The following is a 26,976-nucleotide window of genomic DNA, read 5'->3' as shown; positions in this document are numbered from 1 at the left end:
TGGACTTTTACCAGGTAGATACTCTGAACAGCAATACCTTTTACATTCTCATGGTGGTAGTGCAAAAAGTTAAAAAGCTCAGTGGTAGAGCTTGTGCTTGCATGCAGAAAGGTCCCACGATCAGTTTGCAGCATCTCCAGAGAGCCACTGCCACTAAACAGAATGCACCAGATTACAGCAGAGGCAGGCAGCAGGTAGACCTGGCCCTGCTTAAAAGATTGCTGGATGATTTTTGCAGATCAGCTCCTGTTCAACCACAGTAATAGAACATCCCCCCCCCTCCCAATTGGTAGTAATCCAGATGGGGGGGGTGTATATATAGATTTAGATCATCTCACAGCTCTTTCCAGCAGTCACTGGTTCCGCCGCCACCATCATTTGCACTTGGGCTGTCCTCCAACCATCCAGCCACTATTTTGCACTTGGTTCTGACTGGTGGACCTCAGGATTTGAATAGAGACCAAGTAGATCCCACAAGCTTTAAGTCTGCCCATGTTTGAGCTTGAGGGACTAATATAAAAGCTCGATATAAAAGGCAGCTTCCTGTCTTCCCTAAGTTTCTCAGCAAACTATAGCTGAGGAGACAGATTTTACACAAGTCCTGCACATAGATTAATGGCAACCAGGATTCTGATCTTTGCAAAAAATGAGCATTTTAATCAGAATGCTCCTTCGATAGAGACATTTAGGAATGCTCAAAAGGTGTCCAGTTGATACACAGGTGTGGTCAAAATGCACATTTCAGCAGACCCACAGGGAGCTAAAATAAAAGCCCAGGAAAACGTTTCCAGGTTCACATAACTTCAGTGGTTTTATTTCAATGCTTACGAGATCTCAAGGACACTACAGCCACACAAACCAATGTGTAACCCCAAAAGCTAGACTCTTTCTCCAGGGGGAAATTCGGTGCATTTGTCTTCACTACGTTTTTAAAGCTCATACAAGCTGCTGTGGAAAGCAGGATTCACACTCACATGTACACACATACACACAAAGCTTTACACAGTGACAAAAGGTGCAGTGTTCAGGGTTCTGTGGTCGAAGCGAAGAACTGGCCAGGAGATCAAACCTATTGACTAAAGGGGTGAGAGGCCACTCTGTCGGATAGCCTGGAATGCAGAGTGTGGGCAGTGCTCATTCGTGCTCCTTGCTGTACATGTGCTTCAGGAGATCTACTACACGGCAGCTGTAGCCATATTCGTTATCATACCTATAGAACGGAAAGAAAATTGCATCTAAGTAATGTTCATAGCCCAAATCACACAAATCCACAGTTCCCAAGTGCCTCTGACAGTGAGCCAGGAGATAATCAGTACCCCCAGTTTTCAATTATAGAAGCACCTACTAGGGCTGAACAATATAGTGTCCCAAACCGGTTTGAAGCCCATATTGTGATATTGGTTTCATAGTTTTTGCTCTGGTAATATATCACGAATCATGAGATGTGGGTGGGTGGGTTTGCTTTGCAAAAATCACATTGTGGGCAAAACTTTGAAGTCAGCCTCTACATAGCTCTATCCTTATTTCAGACATTGTGGCATATCAGTATATTCCGATGTTGATAACCAGCCCTAATGCCTACGACATATACAACTCCCTCTCTCATGTAGACACAATAGAACTCTGGTTATACAAATATTGAGCCTAGTTGGTAAGTTGTTCACAGCAGATGACAAAACCAAAATGTTCCAATTGCCTCAAGTCATCCCTGCTTGGTCAAAATTGGGTGTTCCTTGCTAGCTTTCAAAGGAAGCAGCATTGCTACCTGAGCAAGCCTAAGTCAGGGTGGCAAATTCTCCTTCTGAGAAGGGATTATCAGGCAACACACCAACTATGCTCCAGTGTGGAAAAACACCTGCTCATTCTTACCAGGAGATGAGCTTCACAAAGTTATCATTGAGGGAGATCCCTGCTCCAGCATCAAAGATAGAGGAACGATTATCACCAATGAAATCAGTAGAAACAACCTGCAAAAGAAGCGTGAGAATTAAATTATATACAAAAGAAAAACAAAAAAGACTGGTTCATCACAGATGTCAACCTGGTACCCTGGGATTCCAGCCTTGTGAGATGTTGGTAAGATGCTCCAGCAGGTAAAGACTGTTTGCCCAGTCCCTCAGGTTCTGCTATACTTATACTTTAAGCAGAGCACCCCACATTTTATTTTACTAGTGAATGAATGGCAGCGACTTTTGGCTAAGTGATTAAAAGTTTGGATGTTGGATTCCACAGTCAAAAATATACCTCAGCTTTAAATGCCCACCTGGTGTAGAATAAAACAGCTTTTTGCTAAAAACTAACTTAGAATGTAACCGCTTCCCCCAGCAGCGTAAATCAAAGCAGGCATTATTATTGTTCTGATGAACTGCATTGCCTATAAGTGGCTCAATGGTGTGCCTTGGGATTTCTCTCCCTCCACAGCTTGTTCAACTGAGAAAACTATCCATACTCACCTCATCTTCTGTATACCCCAGGATTCCTGCCATTGGCCCTTTAGCTGCCTTCTTGACAGCTTCTTTGATCTGAGCATAGGAGGCTGGCTTGGAAAGGCGGCAGGTCAGGTCAACAACTGAGACATCACATACTGGCACACGGAACGCCATGCCAGTGAGCTTCCTGTTAAAAGAGGAGGTTAGTCATTAACGGGGGGGGGGGATTATCCTGGAGGATTACTACTAAATAGGAGCCAAAATTATATACACTTTAGGAGAGTGGTTCTGCACATTAAATTCTTAGCACCACCTGTATTCTATGCACTGCTCTTGGGAAAACATGGCAGAGGGCCTTCTTGGAAGTGGTGCCCGCCCTGTGGAACACCCTCCCAGTCAGAAATAACTATCTGACTTTTAGAAGACATCTGAAAGCAGCCCTGTTTAGGGAAGTTTTTAATGTTTGATTTTTATCATGTTTTTAATATTCTGTTGGGAGGTGCCCAGAGTGGCTGGGGAAAGCAAGCCAGATTGGCAGGGTAATAATAATAATAATTATTATTATTATTGTTGTTGTTGTTGTTGTTGTTGTTGTTGTTGTTGTTGTTGTTGTTATTACTGTTGTTGTAAGTCATGAAAAAAGTGCCACAATTGTTCTGCTAAAGATTGCTAATCCATTTCATGGCAATCTAATGTATGGGCCAAGTGTTTGGGCTCTCATCAGAAAGCCAGGGCAGAAGGTCTGGGGAAGAAATGTTGAGAGACCTCAAGCAACTACCCTAAGAAAATAATGCTGGGCAATGTCATGTTTCTCTCTTCTGCATGAGCACAATTAACATACCTTGCCAATACTGCTTAACCTGTTTTGTAGTCAACAAACAGCTGCAATAACTACAAAGACACAGGAACTAGTTTCTACAGAGGCCTCTGAGAATAAGATATATTCCATACCCATTAAGCTCTGGAATGACCTTGCCCACAGCTTTTGCAGCACCAGTAGAAGCTGGAATGATATTTTGGTGGGCACCCCTGCCATCACGCCAAGCCTTGGATGAGGGACCATCCACAGTCTTCTGAGTGGCAGTATAAGCATGAACTGTGGTCTGCAAACAGAAGAAGCCAGTTAAGGAGACAAGCAAGACATTTTAGAGTAGATTCTGGTCTAACAAGCAATATCTGAGGTTTTCTTGGAAACCTAAACTTTTGCTTTACATGTAAAAACATGGGATTGACTCACACGAGATGGACATGTGTTAACTTTATGGGAGAGCAACTCTAATCTTGACTGGTGACAGGATTCAGAGACCTAAAAACTAAGCTGCACGCTTGTAGTAAAAATGCCCTTTTTGCCCCTCAGCAGGCAGTTTGTGAAAGCAAAAGTGATTCACAAGAGCGCCAACACTTCTATAAGAAACAAAGAATCAATACATGATCACACAACAGCTGCAGACAGGATTCAACTTCCCAATCATTTTATCTAGAAGCCTGGCCTCTAAGGACTGGATGGCACTGTTAGAATATTGTTTTGAATCCTCAAACAGCCACCAATTTGGATAAATGCTTTTTTATAGTCGGTAACTGAAAGCTATAGTTGTGCATTGTGTAGGAATTTCAGTTTCTTCTAGACCACACTGTCTATAGGAAGACACCAGGGTGATAAAAGGTTTTGTCAGAAGTCCTGCTCTTGAATGCAAGCTCCATTCTCAAAGGCAATCCTGTGTTGCTCTTACCATAAGGCCCTCCAAAATGCCAAAGTTGTCATTAATGACCTTGGCCAAAGGTGCCAGGCAGTTGGTGGTGCAGGAAGCATTGCTGAAAAGCAAGAGGGATACATTAAGCTGACCTGACAACTGGCCAAGGGAAAAAGCACAACCTTTTTGTGTGTAACACACCCAGGAGCCTGCACTGCAAGCAAAGACCTGTGGGTTATCTCCAAAGCTAGGTAAAGTTCATGCCCCAAGCTTTGATTGTAGTGTCCCATTTTCCAGGCTTCTCTCTTAATCTGGGTATCTTGAACAAGTTTGTGTAAATCATCAGCTTTCCAGGTAGGCTAGAAGCTCCCGCAACCATCAGGGGATATGCTATGAATTACTATACCTCCCCCATTAGCACCTTGCTTTGCAACACAAGCTCAGCTATTCTGCAGAAAAAGAGAGAAAGCAAGGCCATCTTGTCACCACCCTGCCAACCCAAACTCCTCTACCCCCAGGGAGGACCTGAGCCCCCTGCCTACATGATTGTTCTTTCACTGGAAAGCATCCAGAGAGACCCATCCCTAGAGTGGCCATGCAGCAAACTACTTCTCAGAAGACGAAACGCTGGGGTGGAGAGGAGCCTTACCTCACAATCTTCATGCTGGAGGGATCGTACTTCTCATGGTTGACTCCCATAACAAACATTGGCGCATCAGGAGAAGGCGCACTCACCACTACTCGCTTGGCTCCACCATGGAGATGAGCCTGTGGAAGGCGGCAGGGTTTTTTTTTTGTTTGTTTTTTTGCATTTTAAAATTTTATTAATATTCCATCATATATACATTATATCTGTATTTAGTACATCTCATACATTTTGGACTTCCTTCAACGTCATTGACATTCATTCGTATTTGTTTCTTTGTAACACATTCCAATCGTTCATACTGCCATTCATACCTCCCTTCATACATTATTTCCAATAAGCAATACTTATTAGTGCTTTACAGTGCCTCTTTAAATCCCACTAGCGTTGTATTTACTAAACATTTGTTCTCCAGATAACCCACAAATTTCCCCCAGTCATCTATAAACTTTTGATCCTTAATATATCTAATTTTCCCTGTTAATTTATCCAACTCAGCATATTCAGTCAGTTTTAATCTCCACTCTACTATCATTGGGCTTTCTTCCTGCTTCCACTTCTGCGCTACTACAATTCTAGCTGCCGTTACCGGCAGTAGTGGAAGATTTTACAATCCTTTCTTTTAATGTCTTTTCCCACCATGCCTAATAGAAAAGCTTCAGGCTTCTTTACAAAAGTATAGCTTAATATCTTTTTCATTTCATTATAGATTTCATCCCAGAAGCTTTTAAGGCAGGGGTTTTTTTTTGGGTCAGTCACTGAAGAGCAAACTCAGGCCATGCAGAAAGCATTGTAAGTAGGATGGAAACACAGCACACAAAGGGGAGCATGCTCCAGCACAGAGAACTGCCCCTGTGCATTTAGAAACCAAGCATCCGCGGCGGGAGTCCAGCGCAGAGTCACAGAAAGGCCCAAGAATTGCTTCCCTTTTCTGAACAAGCTACACAGGTACTTACCGAAGCTTTCTCGACGGAGAGGAAGACTCCGGTGGATTCTACTACATACAAAGCTCCTGCTTCGCCCCATGGGATTTCATTTGGTTTCATGCTGCAAAATACAAGATTGCAAGGCCTTTTGTCAGTAGCTGTTTTAGTATGTGGAGGTGCGAAGAAATCTCTCACAAAAGTATTAGCTGCCAGAGGACATGGGCAGGTTAGCAGTTATGTACCTGCGGGACTTGGCTGCTAATTAACCGTCTTTAAAACTATTCATCAAGAGCTTAGTAAAATTGAGGTATGAATAAACTGATGCTCTCTGCACTGACGAAATGCTTTTAGAGTCCATATATAACTGTAAAGTGTAATGAATGGATGCTTTTAAGTATTCCAGTGAGGACTAAATGGTAGAGTGTTGCTTTTTACAATCCCTGATACGATCAACGGGCTAATGGCAAAGTCAGTCCCAGACAGGTTCACATCTATGTACGTAGGAGGACCCAAGAGAGGTGGGAAGCAAAACAGGATATTTGTAACATTTTATCCTGGCCTTCTCCAAAGAGGTTTTCCACCCCCAAGTTCTTCTAACAACCCCATGAGGTGGGTTAGGTTTCAAAAATAGTGACTAGTTCAGTGTCATGTAGCCACAAGGTTGATTTGAATCTGGTTTTCTCCAGTCCATCTGTTACAGCACACAGGCTCTCTGCATTCAACTCTATCACAGCCTGCTGCAGGATGATATGCATTTTATCGTGCCCGTGAGAAAGAGATGTAGTCTTCTGTGGGGATAGGGATGGTGCACAGGTACACGCACAATCCTTGCATCTGTCACATTTTTGGTGCAGTCTTTGGGCCAGTCATCAGTTACACAAACCTCGGACAAAAATCTCAGAAGCCTGCTGCAGATTATTGCCAAGAATGGGTACGCCTCTAGTCAAGACCCTGACTTTTATCCCCACTTACCTCTGGAATACAGAGATTTTTGAGCCATTCACTACCAGCTTGCCGTCCTCAGCCTTCACTTCTCCCTTGAAGCGCCCATGTGTAGAATCATACTTGAACATGTAGACCTAAAGGAGGAAGAGAAGCGTCAACCGCAACCATATTGTGCCAGGCAGAGGGCACTGGATTTACTTATTTTTGCTTTCTTGGCTAGAAATAAAAGCTTATGCAGAAAGCATGAGGATGGTACAGATCACCCAACCCAATACCCCCTTATTGTATCCATATGTTAATATGACGCTTGAACAGGGCCTTACATACAGTAAGTGCAGAAATCTGTACATTTCCAATTTTCTGATTGCGATTTCACACACTTCACCTCTATGTGCGCTGGGATTTACTTATGTAAACTAACATGCAAATGGGGTATAAATGTGTCTGTGTACGTTTCACTTGAGATGGTGCCAGGATGCCAAGGACTAGCCAGCATAATCTTGACCATTCACCACCACCACCACTCCCTAAAACCTTCCTTTTCAGTCTACCAAGGAAACAGACTAAGGGCCATTGTACATTTGGAGTTCAGTCAGACACCATTAAGCCATTACCATGTATTTGACGTCAATGAAAGGATCATTGATAGCCACAACTTTGACCCCCTTCTCCACACAGGCTCGGAGGACCAAGCGCCCGATACGCCCAAATCTGCAAAAAGACAAAAGCCAATCCATTAGAGTTGCAAATGTCCCTCAGCCCTTTCTACATAACTAAAGCAAGCAGAATATGTTACTTGAATAGGCCTTCTTCTAGGCAGCAATTAAGGCTTCCACAACATTAAAAAGCCTTTTTCCACTTAGACCCATAGTTGACATCAGGATGCAGAGCATGAGCAATTAAGCTCAAAACCTTGCTAGAAGCCCATGGGTGCTTAGGAGTAGCCAACCTGATACCTTCCAGATATTGTGATTTGCAACTCCCATCATCCCCGATTACTGGCAATAATCGGCTGAGGAGAGTTGAACTCCACAATATCAAGAGGGCACCATGTTGGCTATCACTGAAATGAGCATTCAGAGACTAGATATTCCTGCTCTGCGTTTTGCTTTCTTGCACAAGAAGCCACCTTTTGGTTAACCAATCTAGAAACTGTGTTCTAGAGGGTTGCTTGGAACCTTATCAGAAAGCTCTCCAATGACAATGATCAGTAAAAGTAGACAAGTTTGCTGCAAAATGTTGCTCATCAATAGCTCTATTTCTCTGCAAGATTCCGCACAGGAGAACATTGGGTCTGTTGTAGCATGAATGCATGCTCTATACATTCTGAGTGACTGTGAGGCTCAAAAGACCTGTGAAACATGAGTCAAGCATGTTGCCTGGAACAGGGGTTGTCAGAAGGTAGATTGGGATCTACTGGCAGATTACTGGAAGATTTACAATGGACTGGTGAGAATTCCAGATGCCCCAGTTGTTTCACTACAACAATGAACACCCACACAAATTAAGCCATTAAGAAACCCTAATTTGTAGTAACTCAAATACAGACTAGTACTTTTATGTGCTAGTCATCCTAGAGTATTGCTCATGGGGCACAACAGGGAGCTGGCTCTGATTTAAAGCCACCATTTTGCATATGGTTCTGCACAGTGAAGCTCATCATTGTAGTGGGTCCAACAAGCCTGATGTCTGATCACACTTGTCCAAGAGCAGGCCCGCCCAAAAATCCTCTGCAACATGCAAGGGTTTTGTGGTGGACATGTACGAAGCTCCTCAAGCAGACAACTAGTGTAGAAAAAAGATTCCTTGAAAGCACAAAGTTTGGAAATCATAATTATGATCCAATCCTTCCAACTCCCTGAAAATGGTATTCAGAGACCTATCACCTTTAATATTGAAGGCAATGCACTGCGCCACTGTGACTAATAGCCACCGATAGCTTTCTATCCCATGAATTAAGTCTAAACCCCTATTGAAATTGGTGGCCATTATTACATTTTTGTGGCAGCAAGGTTCATAATTTATAACTATGCATTGACACATATTGTACTGTGTGAAGGACTTCCTTTGGTCTGTCCTGAATTATCGAACATTCAGGCTCATTAAATGTTCCTGGGTTTGGTTATTATGAGGGAGGGTTTTAAAAAAAAACCTTCTCTCTATCCACTTTCCCCACACCAGGCATAATTTTATAATTTCCATCATGTCCCTCTGCTTACTTGCCTTTTTTCCTACACTGAAAAACCCCTCCAGATTTTGTAACCTTTCCTCACAAGGGAGTTGTTCCAGCCTATATTATTTTGGTGACCCTTTTCCATCTCTACAATATCCTTTTTGAGGTACAGCAACCAGAACTGTACACAGTACGGTGTTCCAAGTGCAGCCTCATCACAGATTATTGTAACAGCACTAGGATGTTGGCAGTTTTATCTTCAACCCCTTTCCTAACAATCCCTGGTAAGGAACTCCTGCCAGTTTCTTCACTGAGCTATCTGCCCACTGTATTACCGTATTTTCCGCTCTATAAGACGCACCAGACCACAAGACGCACCTAGTTTTTGGAGGAGGAAAACAAGAAAAAAAAATTCTGAATCTCAGAAGCCAGAACAGCAAGAGGGATCGCTGCACAGTGAAAGCAGCGGTCCCTCTTGCTGTTCTGGCTTCTGGGATAGCTGTGCAGCCTGCATTTGCTCCATAAGACGCACACACATTTCCCCTTACTTTTCAGGAGGGGAAAAGTGAGTCTTATAGAGCAAAAAATACGGTATACTGTGTTACAACAAACAAACCAGCAAGCAAATGCTCCTTTTGAAAAATCCTTACCCATTGATCCCAACATGAAATTCCGCCATACGTTTCGGAGGTGGTGGAGGTGGAGGAGGAGGAGGTGGTGGAGCTTCTGGTTCTGGCTCTGGGGTAGGCGGTTCTGCCTCTGGGGTAGGTGGTTCTGCCTCGGGGGTAGCTGCCGGCTCTGGAGAGATTTTTGGAGGAGACCCTTCACTTATCTCGAGCCTGGAAGCATCAGAAAGGAGTAAGCATGCTGGCTTGGACAGAGGCAACTAAAGATCATATTGGCTAAACAGATTTTAATTGGTTTAAGTCATTTTCACTCCCCACAACTAGAAGTCTACGGTAGGAGATGCCAGTAATAATCAGCCCCCTCCCTAGACTACCACTTCCAAGATTCTTTAAGGGGCCATCACACTCCCATGTGGGTTAACCCAAGGATATTTATTATTCCTGCTCCCCCCCCCCAACATTCTTTATTCAGCGGTTAGATCATTTATGCAAGCCATGAAGATTTAACTTCAGGACTTTTCTAACAAGGATGGACTTCATATTGTCCTATGTATCTCTCTTCTTCCCAGCAACCTTGGTTTACAATGATCTACACTGTGACATGTGACTCAAATCCACTGCACAGTGTTGCAACAAGAGGAGGAAGAGACCCGCTACTTACTCAAAGAGAATTTCCAGATACTGTACTGGTCTACATACAAACTCTAGGCTTGTGCACACTTCTGCTCGTCCTGTGCCGGGGGGGGGGGGGTCTGAGTGGTCTTCCACTTGTCCCACACTTTTCAGACATGGGTCTGAGTGGTTTTGCCTTGCCCCACCAGTTTCCCCCAGAAAATTCGCTCTTTAGCAATACAGTGGAACAAATGGCAATCTGCAGAAACGTCAATTGCCGATTGTTTCAATTCACCACTAAAGACTGGGTTTCCCAAGGGGGAAGGCAGTGGGGCAAACGGAGTATGCCACAAGCATTTTGTTCTATGGTAATTTCTGCTCCAGGGTTGAATTCAGGAACTTGAGCTTCAACTTTGGACCAGAGGCTGGCTGTACACAGCAATGCTTTGATGGCTCCTGTGACATCATGAAGCCCCTTCACTTCCATTAATTCCAGAGTCGGCTTAGCAGTTGCTCATATTGATATTTTTTAAGCCCTACATGCTTCAAAAAGATAGCCACCTAAAGCACAGGGGGAAGACTCATGACTAATCAACATTCACACTACTAGTATTCCTTTATTACAAAGAAAGGAGAAAGCTTGGCTTACCACGCAGGAAAAATGAGCTCCTATCACTTCCATTATATTTATTCAGACCCTAACTATGCTGATCCGATCCCTTCACTTGACTATAAGAACTAATGTGTTGTATCAAACTAAGTTTAAGTAACCAGGGTTCATTACTTTCAATGGGTCTAACTCTGGATAAAATGCACAGATACAACACACATTACAGGAAATATTTCTGGTGAACAATGCATATTACATGGTTTGCATTGGGCCAGGCAACTTGAGTTTCAAAATGGGATTTACTGTGTAATTAGGAAGCTTGTTTGCTCATTCCAGGGCAAGAACAACAAAATTAATGTAAACTTCCGATTTAGTATACAGTCGTACCTTGGTTGTCGAACAGAATCCATTGTGGAAGTCCATTTGATTTACGAAAATGTTCGACAACCAAGGTGCGGCTTCTGATTGGCTGCAGAAGATTCCTGCACTCAATCAGAAGCCGCGGAAGTTGTCTCAGACATTTGGCTTCCAAAAAACATTTGCAAACAGGAACACTCACTTCCGGTTTGCGGCATTTGGGAGCCAAAATGTTCGAGTCGCAAGGCGTTCAAGATCCAATGTATGCCTGTACATATCTCTGAGAGACTATCCACTCCTTAATTTGCCAGTAGCTTTGTTTTGTTCTTGGATTAAACCAAGCATCCCGGAATAAGATCTTAAAATTGCTGCCTGCTAAGCTACTTCTGACAGGCCACATGCCCCAAAGGCTTGGAAATGGCAAACAGCTTCACTAATTATGTCATGATGCACCTCCTGTAAGACCACATTACACAGGACAGCCAAGTGGGGAACCCCAGTAAGTAACAATACATACCGTCACAAAGCAAAATAGCCTTGTAGACTGAAAACCTGGAGGGAGGCCAAATATTTTAAGACTGAAGGGAGCCTCCAAGTCAAGGTTAACCAGAACACACAGTTTTCTCCGGAGTGAGATTCACTTTGCTATGCTTCTATGTAAAGTAGATGAATCCTTGCCATAGCAAAAGCTAGGATACATGAGAGCATAGTTGTTTTCTGTAGTTTCATCCAAGAGTTGAAGATTCCATCACACAATACACTGAGGCAAGCAAGGATAAATGGCAATTCCAAAACATTCCAGCATTCCTGGCCAAGCTAAAGGGGGCTGGTCGCCTAGGATCACTAACCCAAACGACAACTTTGGGTGCTTCTGAACATGTAAACAAACCTTCAATATGGAGAACAGTGAAAAGATTTAATAAAAAATATTTTCATATCCAGATAGAACATGCTTGCTTAACCAAATTTCAGTAAGCGCACACTACATGCTAAAGGAAGTTCCTAAATAACGTACATCTGCTTGGGAGAATCTCGCTTGGAGAAAAGTTCTCTTAAATGGGTTTCACTGAGGTTCTGGATATTGCCTTACCCATTGTTGAACCTCATTTACAAATGAAGTTTAACAGACCTAGAACAGGGTGGCTTTCAAACCATATATTGTGAACCTTTACTGTTATTTTTACCACTATATATCTTATCTCTTTACTATTATTTTTACCACTATATATCTTACCTCTAGTTACATTGGCTTTACCAACTCACAGAGAAGGCTGCTGGTATTTAAACGTTCATCAGAACCCCCTCAAGAAATTTGCTTACCTGAAAACTTTGACACTAACTGATGTGCCGCCACAATCCGGTGGCGGTGAGCAACTGCGATTCATTCTGCTGGCTGACCTATCTACCGTTTCTCTACCTAGAAATACTGAAAGAGGATTTCAGGAGGCTGGTTAACTTCTGCTCGGCTAAGCTTGCTGCAGCTATTATCAAAGATTCCTTTGCTCCCCAGCATTTCTGTTTTTTCACCACCCATTCAAAACTGTGTTCTTAATAAGAATCAGGGACTTCTGGCCCAAAAGTGGTTATAAGAACAAAGAGCATCGGGGTAGTGGGGAGATAAGAAGGTCTGGCAATTTTTAGAAGTGCACCTCCAAATGTTCTCCAAGTAACTTGCTTTCCTGGAAATGTTAGTCTGAAAGACTAGTTCCTACACTGGTAGCAAAAAAAATGTTATTTAGAGGGATTACCAAAATTCAGATTGAAACAATAATTTTTGGAGCCATCTTCAGAAGAACCACAGTCCAGTTCTACCCTACTGAGCAGATACTAGGAAAAGATTGTCAAACATATCCCTGAAGATGAAGAGTAGCAACAGAAAAATGCCTTATTACAGCAGCTCATTGATAGTTCCAAAAATTGTGAAATGGCTCTTTTTGTTACAACTTCAACAATGCAACATATACCATATTTTTATATATATACTGCTTGTATGCCAAAATGGCAATAGCAATACGACACAGAGGTGATTGTATCAGTTGCCTATCAAGGTCTTTTCAGCTTTCAATCTACTTTTTTGCTTCAGCATCCTGTGCAGAACCCAAGAATAAGTGGAGAAACTTTTGCCCTGAGGGGCATAGCAGAAAGCTAGACAAACAAGGACAGCTATTTGCACAGTGCTCCTGCCCAGATCAGAAAGCAGATGATAGCCAAGGTTATATATGAATCAAGAGAGCACAGCTTCGCATTTGAAGACAGTTACATAAGCATGACTATCTACATTTGTGTTCCTGAGCCCCTTCGTTTGCATTCAGCAGGATGACTCCGCAAGTTTGCTTTATGTCCTGTTGGCCCCATTTGTATTGAGTCTAAGCTACAGGTTTATATAACCATGATTATATGGTTTGTTACAAGCAGAACAAGTTGCTTCCCCTGGTCATTTTAACCTAGGCTTCTGCCAACGGCAAGTAGGAAAATACTCATAAAATACAAAAAGGCAGAGAAAAGAATAAATACAGTGTCTTACCATCCTGAGGTTCCAGTATTAATTTCTCCCGCTGAGTTATAGTGGCTTTGCAATACAAAACCAGTATCACATTTGTGTATCTCACCACTTCAACCTTGAGCAGGATCACCTTAGTCATATTATCTCTTATTTGTATAAAGATGGATACTAGATGACTTTTCAAAAATGCAGATGATGCCAGTAACACGTTAAGGTGGGGGTTTTCCAACCTTCCCTGCTACAGCCACCATCAACCATCAATTATTTCTAGCAACACTGCTTGCCAGACTTTCAGCCCCACTAGTGATACTAATGGAGCCATGCTTTAGAGATGGTACCTTTTTTGCCAACCAAGTGCTTCCCATACAAGGAGATATTAAAATGAATCAAACCAAGGAAAGAAAGAAGCAAAGATCTTAGTCAAATGATCTTTTATTTAGAAATCCTGCATTTCCCCTGATTTTGTTAAAATGTTGCATGCCAAACAATAAATATCTTGGCAACCGCAATTGGAAGAACAGAAGCCATTTTGTTTCAGAACAGCTCAGGTCTGGAACCTCTCAAGCGTATTATTTCTAAATTGCTCGGTACAGAAAAACCTTTCGATTCCTTGGCAGACAGCCCCATGGAATTTTGCAACCCATTGCAGATTTGCCAACGCATTTTCACAACAGCGTACGGTAAAAAGGGGAACTTAGCAATAGCAATTTTGCAGCATTGCTGTGAAAACGACATTGGCCTAAGCATCAATAATTTTGCCACCGTTATTTGGTGTTCTTGGATCTTCCGGTTTACGCAGCTTCCATGAATGCAACAGCTTGGAACTGTATGACAGCCACAGAAGTTGCTTCATTTAACAAAATGAATATTAACCAGATATATTTTCTTCTATTGCTTCATTACCATTTTGGCCTTCCATACGTGTACCTAGTACATCACGACAGAAGCAACAGTCCGTCACCGAAGTGAGTACATTCCCATCCTTCTGCAGACATCTAATTGCTGCAGTGACGCTCTGTGGCCAACAGCAGAGTCCCAAACCCATCCAAGAGTACATTAAGCAGCAACCACAGCCTAGAGCAGCATCGGCAGGCACATACAGTCCCTGAGCATTTTACAACCATCACGTCCTGGCTGCAGATGCTGTGACCTTGAGACTGTATTGGTGCAGCAGAAAAGTCTGCCCACACCCTACTCCTATGCAGTTTGATGTGCCAAAGCTCATAGGTGCCAATGGTCTTAGTCAGACCTAGAGCTAGTTTCACAGTCTAATCATGCTATACATTTCTCAGTATAAACCCATGGCACCCATTGCAGTGTACCCTTGCTAACAACCGGGATCCAGATTTTCAGTTAGAAAATGGGCTCTTATCTCCTTCCTGCATTCCTGGAACAAACAGTTTGCATTTGACCTCCACTGACCAAAGATAGGAAGTCTGTTTTTTTAGCCTTTAGTCTAAGCCTAGGCATGTTTCCCTTCTTGTTGTTTGTGGGGAGCCTGGAGCAAGATAACAGTTAGCTGTCTGCTCATATTAGCAATTGAGACTTACAACCTCCTTCACAGAAAGACTATATACTTGATCTGTGGATCACCTCTACCGAAGGTCCATCTATTCGCCTGCTGTAGTCAATAATGCAGGCTTGCAACATATTCATGGTCTCATTTCCAATGTCTCAATATTTCATGATGATTGCAGTTTTAAGTAGACATTGTGTGCACTTAAATTTTGAGCTACAGCTCCAAGAAAGTAGTTTTTTCGAACAGGCTATCAACGTATAAAAAGTGTAGAATTAAAAAAAATGCTTTATATTCTGCCAGCAGGGCACTGGATGAATTTATAGTGGTGCAGCATATTTGCAGAGTCTCATTCTTGCAATGAGCACACGGTTCTGCAGCCTAGTTTCTACCAAAAATAAGAGTCAGATTAATTTCCCTTCTAACAATGGCATTATTTGCGAGGAAGTAGCTTTTCGGTTTCTGAAATCCCTGAGGGAGAATCCTGGCCATCTTTCAACTGCTGCTCTCTGGAGCGTGCCTGGCTGCACGCAGACATCACTGCTTCCTAATCTCACCGATGTGATGCGACAGTCACATGAACAGGACGGATCCATACAATTAGCAGTTGATCTGGAAGAAACCAACTCGATCGCTAGGTAACAGGGGTCTTTGCTTCCCTACCTCTGCAAAAATCCCTAGGTATTGAAAACTACCCAGCCAGGGTAAAGGCAACATATATAAACATCAGCCAGTTCATTCTCTCACCTGGAACTGATACAGAACAAATCTTTACAACTTCTTATATTTTGATTTATGCAAAATATACACAATAAAAATGGTGTGATACTATTCCTCAAAGAGGATAAGAAGTCTAAAAAGAAAAAAAGATAGAAACCCGGGCTTATTTCTACAGAAGGGAGTAGGTGGGACAGAATCTTTCATTAAATTCCTCTTTTTTTAAAAAAAAACAGTAAGGGAGATGCTTCTTCCATTGATGAAGAAAAGTAAAAAGGCAGGAACTGCCCATCTAACAGTCCTCAAAATGGAATGGTCCAGGCTTGACTCTTCAGTGGTTTTTCTGACGCAGTTGCATTTCTAGAGAGATCCATGGTACAGATGAATCTGCATCATCATCTCCTACTCTCAGTTGTTTAGTGCCTTCTCTAGCAGTAGCTGAAGCTTCCCTGCTGGCGCCTATAGGGGAACCTTCCTTGGTATCCAGCATTCTTGTCACTGCAAATACTTTCAAAGCAAGCCCTAAAGCTTCCTTACAGCACCCTTACCATGCACCCATCAAGGGCAACATTCTCTCTCCAAACTGCTGCATTGTAGCATCAAGCAAACCTGCAATCATGTAATTTATTCCCCTTTACACCACAACCTTTACTCCAAGGAGACCAAAGTGGCACACACTCCCCTCCCACTCCGTCCAAATTTAAGCCCTGAAACCACCTTGTGGGGTAGGTGTGTTTGTGTTTATTATGTTTATATACTACTGTTTCTTCCAAGGAGCTCAAGGTGGTTGTGCATGGTCCTCCTTCCCCATTTCATCCTCACAACAACCCTGTGAGGTAGACTTAGGCTGAGAAGTGGTGACTGGCCCAAGGTCACCCAATACAGTGGACTGAGTGCGGGTTTGAACCTGGTTCCTGCCATGTCTTAGTGAAACACTCTCACCGCTACAGCATGCTAGCTGAGCTTCCCCTTGCCCCACACCTCCTGTCCTCCAAGTCCCCAAACCAGTCCACTACAACAGCACCCTCCTCCATCTATGCCCTAAAGCCATTTAGGGACTGTTCCTGTCCACAGGCCTGCCCCCTCCCCAACCACAAGCCTCCTGCTATCTGATTCATAGCACTGCAGAAAGAAGCACCATGTTGCTATGTGGTTGACTCATGCTTCTGAGCTCTCCTAATGCTCTAGCTCTTGAAGGCTACTCCCCGCGACAACCACACGTACAATCCACCCCACCCCGAAACATCACCCCTTCTCTGAAGACGACACACATCCACTTTGCCCCATGCCTCTCTTGCCCCCTCATGCAGCCCTTCTCAAAACTGTACAGAGCCAAGCTCACGGTGGTCTTCTGGGGTCAACCCCCAACACAGCGCTGTCCTCTCAGACATCATCTCTCCTTCCGCCTCCATTTTAGTTACCCAGCCACAGTCTATTTCTTAACTGGAAAGATGCCTAAGCCACCTTTTCAATACCTCAGCCCACTAGTGTGGTTTTCAGGGGTTAGAGCGCCAGATTAGGGACCTAAGAGAGCAGGTGTCCAAGTGGTGGTTCAGCTGCTCACTTTAGGGGGGGCTCTTCCCCCCCAACAACCCATCTCACAGGGTTTGTGAGCTGCCGAAGCAGAACCATGTGCACCTTGAGAACGAAAAAACCCACACACATGTACGGAAAGAATGAATAAAAGTCATCAGAAGGCAACGAGCAATTTAAAAGCACTGAATACGGAGGATATAAATGCATTAACAGGCAAATAAATGTCAAGACCATCGATTTTTAAATTAAACAATAATCCCCATTCGCCCAGCCTTGCAGCCCCCACCCACCCAGCTAGCATCCTCTATAGGGCGCCCCTTCCCCCCTCCCAGCATCCTCTGTACGACACCCCCCACCCCACCATGGTCGACTGGACAACCCAGACCACCCCCCAGACCCTCTAGGTCCACCCTAAAGCGCCCTCTCCAGCCGCAGCATCCCCCACCCCGCCCCGCCCCACTCACAAGTCTATCCAAGCGACAGACCAGATGGCGTCGAACAAGCGAAAGCAACGGCCGGGCTGCAGCTTATATACCCTCTGCTGCCAGGCAACGCCTAAGCTCCCGCCCCCGCCTCCTCCTCCCCCCTCCCCGAACGCGCTCTTGCGGCACCTGCGCGCACGCGCGCCTGCGCTTGTTCTACTTAGCAAGTCAGCCCGAGGCGGCGCGTGCGCTCGCGCGCCCTCTCGCTCGAAGCCCATTGGTACCCGGCCCCATCCGCGCACAACGGCCGCGGCGCGCGCTTCCCTCCTTCCCGCATGCGTAGTTCTGCCCTCTTGGGCATCTTTCGCGGCTCGGGGTTTTTTTGTGTGTGCACCTGCTGCCCAGGTGAGGCGAAGAGAGAGCAAGGAGGAAGGAAGGAAACCAGGGCCGCTGGGCATTATTTGTTTTCTGTGGCCTCCTCCCCTTGTGCATCGTTGAGGCGCCTTCACACGTGACGGGTTTCCTTTTTTAAAAAGAAAAAGAAAAGCTACCCTTTACCTGTAGGAATGCAGCAGATGTGCTCTGCGTGGAAGAAAGATATGGGTGTACCTTGAAGGCTTAGCAACGAATATATTGCACATTATTAATGCCCCCCCTTTCCAACCAGAGGAGCGCAAGTGATAAAGGAATTAAAACGTCTAAAAACAATTCCTATCCAGTTCCAAACTTTTTTGTAGGGTGGGAATAAGAAAATCAAAGGGTTTAGTCAATGAAAGATGTTGGAAAGGGTGGGGTGGAACTGGCTGGCATCTGGAAGCCTTGTGTTCATGTCTTCTTTTAAAACGTACCTCAGGGCAGAAGTTTCTGAGAATGTTCAAAAGTCACGAGCCTCACAATCATAGCTGTTTGAAATATTTGCTTGCCAAATCCTCAAGGAAGATGATTTAGCAGCAGTTATATGTGGCTTGATTGCAAATTATTATGGCATGGGCTTTTGAGGCCTATGGCCTGTGTTAAAGTGTTGGCCTGGATTATAGTATACTGTACACAGATGCCCTGTGTGTGCATTGTTAAAACCGTGTTTATAGAAGACAATCTTACTCAGCTACGAGTGATTGCCAAAGAAGAAAGGAGAAGAAAGCAGCAGACAATGAGGTCGGAAGGAAAGGCAATGCAGAAAGCACAGGTGGTGATAATTATTGCACTGATGCATTCTGAGGTGCAGGTGTTCCTCATCGACACTTTCATTATTAACCCTTTGCTTAACACCTAGCCTCAAGAAAAGTTCTGATGAACTCAAAAGCTTGCTTTGCAACACTTCGGTCATAATAAAGGAACTTGGGAGCTATTTCATAATAAAAGTAGCAGTTTAACCTTTAGGTATGTGTGCTAATGTAACCTCCCTCTGCTTAGCTTAATTGGTGGGTTTTTCTCTGAGAAAAGCTTATTGGCATGCAGAGGATTGGCAAAAAGTATCCCAAGAGATGACATCACCCCTGTTGTGAAATAAATCAAATGCTTAGAAGCTGGCCCGCTGCTCCACTACCTGATTGCATTATTAACAGCAGTCATGCAGAATAAACATAGAAAACCATTCTGATGTTTAAGCAGTAGTCTGATAGCTATAGTCAACCAGAAATTGCATGTAGGCAAATACATGGAATGCCAGAAAGGTGAGTAAGTGGACTGGCAGAGGAAAAATGAAGTGATTCATCATCCTCTGCCAACAGTGCTGAAACCATACAGCCTGCCAGATGACAAAAACTCCCTCTTCTGCACCATGCAGAGGCAGATGCAGCAGGTTGCCGGAGGAGGGACAGAAACCCTCTGCCAGCTCCCAGCAGCTTACTAAAAAAAAATTACATTTCTTCAGGTGCCAGGTGAAAACATTTCTCTGTTACCAGGCCTTTGGCTGATTAACATTCTATGGCCTTTTAAATGTGTAGTGGGAGGGGGTTATTGCTTTGTTTTTGCTCCAATACGTATTTTGTGTTCTCATTTTGAATATTTATGTTGTGAACTGCCCTGCTGTCTTCAGTACACAAATTTAAGAAATAGTAAAATAATAATAAATAGATTGCTATAAATGAAGAGCTGTTTGACAGTGGAACCTCAGGAGGTTGTGGACACTCCTTCCTTGGAGGTTTTTAAGCAGAGGTCAGATGGCCATCTGTCATGGATGCTTTAGCTGAGAGTCCTTCATTGCAGGGGGTTGGACTAGGCAACCCTTGTAGTTCTATGATTATACAGTGGTACCTCGGGTTAAGAACTTAATTCATTCTGGAGGTTCGTTCTTAACCTGAAACTGTTCTTAACCTGAGGTACCACTTTAGCTAATGGAGCCTCCCGCTGCCGCTGTGCCGCCACCGCACAATTTCTGTTCTCATCTTGAAGGTACTATTTCTGGGTTAAGCGGAGTCCGTAACCTGAAGCATCTGTAACCTGAGGTACCACTGTACTGCAATTGCAGAATAATATTTTTTTAAAAAAACCAGGAAGATGGAGGAAGAGGCAAAAATATTAATGGCAAATTAGGTAAGTATTTTACCTAAAAGATTACTGTCACACTCAAAAGAGGGAAGGGACAAATAAATGCAGAAGCTGAGTTTGATTAAATGGAACCGAGACATATACTAGGTAAAAAAGGATGAAGGCAGCAACAGCGGGATGCAGACCCACAGGGGTGGTGGTGGAAGCCACAGAAGCAGATGAAAGCTGCAGGAGTTCTTTCAGGCTGCTATTGCCTCCCTGTTTTAAGTTGCTTTCCTCCATTCAGTCAGCCACAAGGGAGCAACAGAGGCGGGGCACCGCATCCGTGCTGACGTCTCCTTCGGCAGGATGAGCCAGCACTATTGAGCCATTAATAATTGAGAAGACGGGAGCAACAGGGTGGGAGGGAGAAGGACCGCAGAAGCAGCTGCCTGCCTCGATGTCTTTGAAAAGGCCTCAAGGAGACGTCTGCCTCCACGCAACCAGTATGGAGACACAACCAATGGTGATGGTGAAGAATGTGATTTATTTAAAGGAGAGCATCTTCAGCGTACGACAAAAACTGTACCAGGCCAGTGTGGTGTAGTGGTTAGGAGCGGTAGTCTCGTAATCTGGGGAACCGGGTTCGTGTCTCCGCTCCTCCACATGCAGCTGCTGGGTGACCTTGGGCCAGTCACACTTCTTTGAAGTCTCTCAGCCCCACTCACCTCACAGAGTGTTTGTTGTGGGGGAGGAAGGGAAAGGAGAATGTTAGCCGCTTTGAGACTCCTTAAAGGGAGTGAAAGGCGGGATATCAAATCCAAACTCCTCCTCCAGGCACACCTCTGTGGAAAGGGGGTTCCACAATGCCGCATATAATGCCCTCTCCCAGGTCTCCACCACCCAAGCTTCTGAGAACTGTGGAACCACTCATGAGAGGGCCTGTAGGGAAGGAGATTTTACTACACACAGAAAACTACCCCATTTGTCCTTTTCGAAAGCTCAGGTTTCAGTTGGTTGGGATAGTCTCTTTCCAGGCCCTAACCAACATATTTCCCAAGGGGAAAGCGAGAGAGTTGGCTAGGCTTGTGTCCTCATGCCATCAGCTCCTAGAAAAACACAGCATCAACAGACAATGGAGTTTGCTTCTGTTTTGTTGTTGTCTTTTGCATCTTTATCATAGGTAATTTTTAATTTTAAGCCACCATAGAGTTCCTTGGCAGAACATATATTCCAGTAAATATATGGAATATATATTGATCATATAGTCCAATAAATCAGTCTTAGTCTTATGCAATTTGGGATGCTGGAATGAGGTTCGTATCTCTTTGCTGTTTCCCATGACAAACAAAATCAGACTCAATTATGTAACTTTGTTAAGTGACACAAGTAGCATCCTATACCCTCTTACCTGGGAGTAAGTCTTGGCTGTGACTCCTGGAAGACCAGCTCCCTGTCTTGCAGGCTTTTTCCACCTGACCTAGGAGGGCAGGGCCTGAACTGACTCCAGCTACAAAAACTGAGGCTGCTGAACTGACCCTTGGGCTAGGGTATTGCTTAGAGGGCTTGTTGCTGTTACTTATCTTTTTGTATGTTTCTTTCTTTATTTTTAGTTCTTATGATCTGTGGAAATTGTTGACTTGCTTGTGTACTCTCTGATGTGTTTTTTAATTGTTTATTACTATTTTTGTTGTGTTTGTAATTATTTGAGCATGGTTTTAACTATGGAAGCGTGGCATACAAATAAAATATATGTATTTATGTATGTATGCATGCTTTGTGGCTGAAGAGGGGTGTGTTTGTTTTTTAACCAGAACCTCCAGCAGGTGTCAAGTATCTACCTCCTCCTTGAATTAAAAGTACCATTCCTTCCTTCCCCCAGTGAATGGGGTGCAAAAGGAAGAAGAGAGGTTGTGGTGCCAGAATCAATAACTGTGCTTGCAAGAATTCCTCTGCCAAGGCCACCATCAGCCCTTGAGGTGTTGCACAATGCCCCTTCCCACCCTGCCTTAACCACTTTGGGAAATGCCATGCAATGCCCTTTTGCCCACCCCAGTCCTCTTCAAAGACACCCCGGTGCCGCCGAGAAAGGGGTGGGCGCAGCTGGAGTCTCTCGATGCGTTTCAACTCTGCAGCTTCTTTGCTGCAGATTGGTCAGGAGGCCCGGGGCAGTAGTAGAGCAGCACTAAAAATAACTCATCAGGAGCTCCAGTGGAGCGTGCGAGAGAGAAAAAAGGCAATGGAGAAAGAAGGAATCACATGAGAGAGAAAGAGGTGAAGGCAGAAAGCAGTCTGATGGTGGAGGGTACACATGCAATATTCTGGGTTAACTGGGGCATTAGCATAAAATGAATGCAAACATATAGATTGGGGGAAAGGCACCATCTAAATTTATAACTTGTGCTAGGCATTCAACATCAAAAGCATCCAGTGAAAACCACATTTTACAACAAAATAAGTTTGATGCACTCAAAATAAGTTTGCTTTTTTGCTCAGTGGGCTTACTTCATAGCTACTTTAGGCTTCAGTATAATTTTTTCAGAAAAGGTAACACGAGCCATTCTTGTTTTAATTCTCACTCTATAGCTACTGCAAGTTTTTGTGGGGAAATGGTGATGAAGCCATTGGCAAACCATGAGCTGAGCTTCTCAGATGTCACAAAAGGACAGGACAAGTCAAGGTTTGATGTTTTATTGTGTTTTTATATTTTGCTGGAAGTCACCCAGAGTGGCTGTGTAAACCCAGCCAGATGGGCAGGGTATAAATAATAAATTATTATTAAAATTATTAAACAGATAGTGATCTGGCTTGAGCTGCCGATAGCCTACAACAGGGGCAAGGGACCTGCCAATGTTGTTGGACTACAGTGCTCCTCTTCCCTCACTATCGGCAAAGTGGGGTGGGGTCATTATGGGAGTTGAAGTCGAACAACATCTGGAAAGCCATATGTTCCCTCATTCATGGAGCATTAGAAGACAATGGAAGCCTAGGGCAGAAGTAGGCTAGGACCCAAGGCTGCAGCAGGATGTTTTAAACTTAAATGAAGGTTGAGATTTTTTTTCTTTAAAATATAAAGCGTTATAGAAATGAAACTAATAATAATAATGAATCTGAATATGACCAAGGCAAAAGCAGCAAGATCTTTCATGCCACGCATGGCTTTCACCCTTCACAATCGAAACCTGGGCACATCTATGCACATTGCATAGTTCTACTGCAATCTTTAAAACGGTGGAAACGTCTTTGTTATGGCTAGGCCTTTTCCCAGCAGCAACTCAATAAGATTCTATTTCTATATGTCTGCTAATGGGTGATATGTGGTAGAGGTCAACACACCACTCTCTCTACTAATGGTTGTACCATTTTCATTATCCTTTCAGCACCAGGTACAACATTATTTTTCAACTGGGATCAGAGCCTTTTCGGGGGGCGGGGGGAGGTTGTGTTGGTTGCATTTGTAGAGTTTCCAAATTTCATCAACCATACTGACAGTACACCTGAAAAGCAGCATATAAAAAGTTTAAAATGTAACCATCAGTAAATATACCTCCCGAGGCCTTTACTGTTTTTGGGTGAAGTAGTGAAAGCCTTTTTGTGTTCTCCCTGGCGGTTGCTCTTGCAAAGTTTTAAAACAAAGACACATTGATATCTGCAAGCAGAGGGCCTAACAGCTGCCCATCTCCTCCTTGACCTGGAGTTTAGTGACTCAGCATTTTAAATAATTCAGCTTGGTGAGCATCAGGCAGAGGAAGGATGCCGGAGTGCACTTGGGGATTTAGGATAATTTGTTCTAGAAAAGCAAGACTAAGAATAGAAATATTCTACTGGGAGTAGCTGTTGGCATTTCTGATTATTTCATTTGTCAACCCAAACCCAAATGCCACAGCAGCCTCCCCAAGTATACAACTACTGGTGCCTATGATCTGCATTGCAATGTTGGTTTGTGCAATATAAAGGGGAGAGTACAACACAGCCCTTTCCTGCCGTCTTGAACACTGTGCGGCAGTGGAAGCCAGTAAGGGTTTAAAGGCTGCAGTCAGTAATCTTAACATCCGCTCCCTTGCAAGGGTTGCTACTGGTTTACTTTGAGCAGTCAAATTCCTGCACCATTTCAAAAATACACACAAAACCATACAATCAAAAAAATATTTTTCCTCCATTAAAGCACCCCAGTGTCAGAACAAGCTGCTTGTGTCAAGCTTCCTCATCTGTGCAATGAAGAAAGGTACGTGTATAGGATTGCAGTCTAACTGTGCAATCCAAGCCCAAGATTTGCTGGGAAGAGCAAGCTTGGCACAAGCACATCTCAGGCTGCTCAAAGCTGGTCAAACTCTATTTTAAAGGCTTGTTTTCACTGCACTAGGCTCAGGCTGGCTTAGCCAGCAGTAACCCCACTCCTGAACAAAGTTTGGAATAGGGGTAACGTGCACCAACTTAAGTGCTGCTGGCTTCCTATATTGTTAGGACTTGTAGCCACTGTATGACTGACACAAGCCAAAATAAAACCAAATAAATAAATCCGAACCTTTCATCACATCCATATTTTGTGGCACGCTATCAATCAAATATTGCCAGCTATTAGGTTCCATGGCATGCAAAGCAATCGAAAACTGTCAGATATAATCCTGGCTGACGTGCAATCAGATATATTGATATATCAAAGCACTACTGCATGCCAAATACTGGACACAGCTCTGCTTAAGAATACAAGTGTAAAGGTCCATCTAGTCCAGCATTCTGTTCTCGCAATGTGCCTATGGGAAGCAGGCCCTGGGTGCAACAGCACTCTCCCCACCTGTGATTCCTAACAACTTGCATTTAGAGGCTTACTGCCTCCCAACAGGACAGGTAAAACATCACCCTAGCCTCCTTGAATTTTTCTAATCCTCTTTCAAAGCCAGCCAAGTTGGTGACCATACCTCTTGTGGGAATGAATTCCATACTTTAACTATGCACCATATAAATCAGTAATTTTGTCTGTCCTGAATCTCCAAACATTCAGCTTCATTAGTGGACGGCACCATGTTCTAGTATTATGCAAGGGAAAGCAAACTTCCCTCTACTCACGTTCTCCGCATCATGTATAAGGGATGTGGGTGGCGCTGTGGGTTAAACCACAGAGCCTAGGACTTGATGATCAGGTCGGCGGTTCGAATCCTCGCGACGGGGTGATCTCCCGTTACTCAGTCCCTGCTCCTGCCAACCTAGCAGTTCGAAAGCACGTCAAAGTGCAAGTAGATAAATAGGTAACGCTCCGGGGGGAAGGTAAACGGCGTTTCCGTGCGCTGCTCTGGTTCGCCAGAAGCGGCTTAGTCATGCTGGCCACATGACCCGGAAGCTGTACTCCCTCGGCCAATAAAGCGAGATGAGCGCCGCAACCCCAGAGTCAGCCACGACTGGACCTAACGGTCAGGGGTCCCTTTACCTTTACCTATCCTGCTACCTCTTACATACTTTTTCTCTAAAAGAAGCAAGCTCCATACCATTCCACATAGGGGAGACTCCCCATCCCTACAACCTGTTTCTGAATCTTTCCCAACTCTCCAATATCCTTTTTGAGAGGAGACTTCGTTGCAAGGATAGCCCTGCTGCAACCAGCTGCTGCTTAGTTGCGTAAGGTTTTAGTCGTAAAAGTTTTACTATGAAGCAGGCGTTTGTGTGCAGAGACACACCAAAATATTGGAAGGGCTGTGCGCTTCTGTGGGCTAATACTGCTAACAATGCACATCCTAGTATTTAATACTCTTCATTCAAAAAAGTAACCCAACCAAAATGACACATCCTGGATTGAGAGGGCATCTGTGGCCTGTGGCCTCTGCTGTCTCTGGCAGCAGAAGCTTTGGGCTGCATGCATCTCTTTGCAGCGCTTGGTCACGCAACACGACATGTGAATGTGCCAGCCCAAAAGTTGTCCCTCTCATGGCCAGCCTGGAAAACTGCACGCTCCAGCATTTCACGACGCCACCCCAGCAAGCACACATTGCACAACCATCACTTCCAATATAGTAAGCCCAGTGGTTGCTGCTGTTGATTTGCCACCTGCTGGGCAGTTTGAGAACATCAAAGCTCCTCTGCTTCTTTCCCCCACCGCTCTGCAACCATCACAAGGGATTCAAACTAGACCTGGAAGATGGCGTTTTGTTTTTAAATGAAAAGTGCTTGCAAGAGGCTCCAGATATGAGTGGAAGGGAGAGGAAGAAAGGAAACTGAGCCTTTTCTGCTCTAGGTCAAAGTATTTTCTCCAGAAGTGGAAAAGCAGCTGTGATTCGTAGATTTTGAGTGGGAAAAAAGACACAGGAGGAAGGCCTTAATAATAACCTCTCTCCGCCCCCTGCAAGCCTTTCCCCCTCTCAAGGCTTCTCCTATGGCAAATTTTCACAAGTTCATAACATAGGTTGTCCATTACAAACTTTACACCATCCTCAAACCAGCTTAAATATCACTGCCACCACTGGCAGAGGATCTTTCATAGGAAGTTGGAAACACAGTTTGCAGCAAGCAGTTGCCTTAGAACGACTTAATATTGTGGTCACTAAAATAGAAAATGTCAATGCAAAAGATATAATTCTCAGCACTACAGGCATAGAACTCACCATTTTGTTGGGGGGAGGGGGAGAAATCTGTAGTATTCAACATTGCATGACCCTTTATTTATGCTGTTATGTTCAGCCTTCAATTAATGGTGGCCTACTTGCACAAACATGAACATTTACGCAACTAACTTCAGAGCTGCCTTAAACTCCCCTCTCAAATGCTCTACATGTGCTCTTTTCAAAAAAAAAAAAAAAAAGAACCCAC

At 44.0% G+C, this 26,976-nt stretch overlaps 1 protein-coding gene and 1 long non-coding RNA gene across 4 annotated transcripts; one reads left to right on the top strand and one right to left on the bottom strand.

The window, feature by feature from the left end:
* Window positions 1-784: 784 nt before the first annotated feature.
* On the bottom strand, window positions 785-18,002 carry GAPDHS (glyceraldehyde-3-phosphate dehydrogenase, spermatogenic). Of its 3 annotated transcripts, XM_083511307.1 has the most exons (13): window positions 17,752-17,829; window positions 12,238-12,441; window positions 10,820-12,201; window positions 9,461-10,777; window positions 7,252-7,348; window positions 6,665-6,771; window positions 5,723-5,813; window positions 4,770-4,888; window positions 4,160-4,241; window positions 3,381-3,532; window positions 2,454-2,616; window positions 1,870-1,967; window positions 785-1,210 (listed from the first exon to the last, which is right to left on the bottom strand). In XM_083511307.1, the coding sequence occupies exons 4-13, from the start codon at window positions 9,487-9,489 to the stop codon at window positions 1,135-1,137; spliced, it is 1,014 nt and encodes a 337-aa protein (XP_083367433.1). In that variant the 5' UTR covers window positions 9,490-10,777; window positions 10,820-12,201; window positions 12,238-12,441; window positions 17,752-17,829; the 3' UTR covers window positions 785-1,134. The 3 variants fall into 3 exon arrangements, with proteins under 3 accessions (XP_083367433.1, XP_083367432.1, XP_083367431.1); XM_083511306.1 differs by lacking the exon at window positions 10,820-12,201 and having other exon boundaries at window positions 9,461-9,649; window positions 12,336-12,441; window positions 17,752-17,916; XM_083511305.1 differs by lacking the exons at window positions 10,820-12,201; window positions 12,238-12,441 and having other exon boundaries at window positions 9,461-9,649; window positions 17,752-18,002.
* A 1,957-nt stretch (window positions 18,003-19,959) lies between these two features.
* LOC310712373 lies at window positions 19,960-26,971 on the top strand. The gene is made up of 2 exons (XR_014528862.1): window positions 19,960-20,770; window positions 21,016-26,971. It is a non-coding gene; the product is annotated as an uncharacterized lncRNA (long non-coding RNA).
* The last annotated feature ends 5 nt before the right edge of the window (window positions 26,972-26,976 follow it).

Source organism: Podarcis liolepis (assembly GCF_965112155.1).
Source record: "Podarcis liolepis genome assembly, chromosome: 7".
Classification (NCBI taxonomy): domain Eukaryota; kingdom Metazoa; phylum Chordata; class Lepidosauria; order Squamata; family Lacertidae; genus Podarcis; species Podarcis liolepis.
This window is presented reverse-complemented; position numbering and strand designations above follow the sequence as displayed.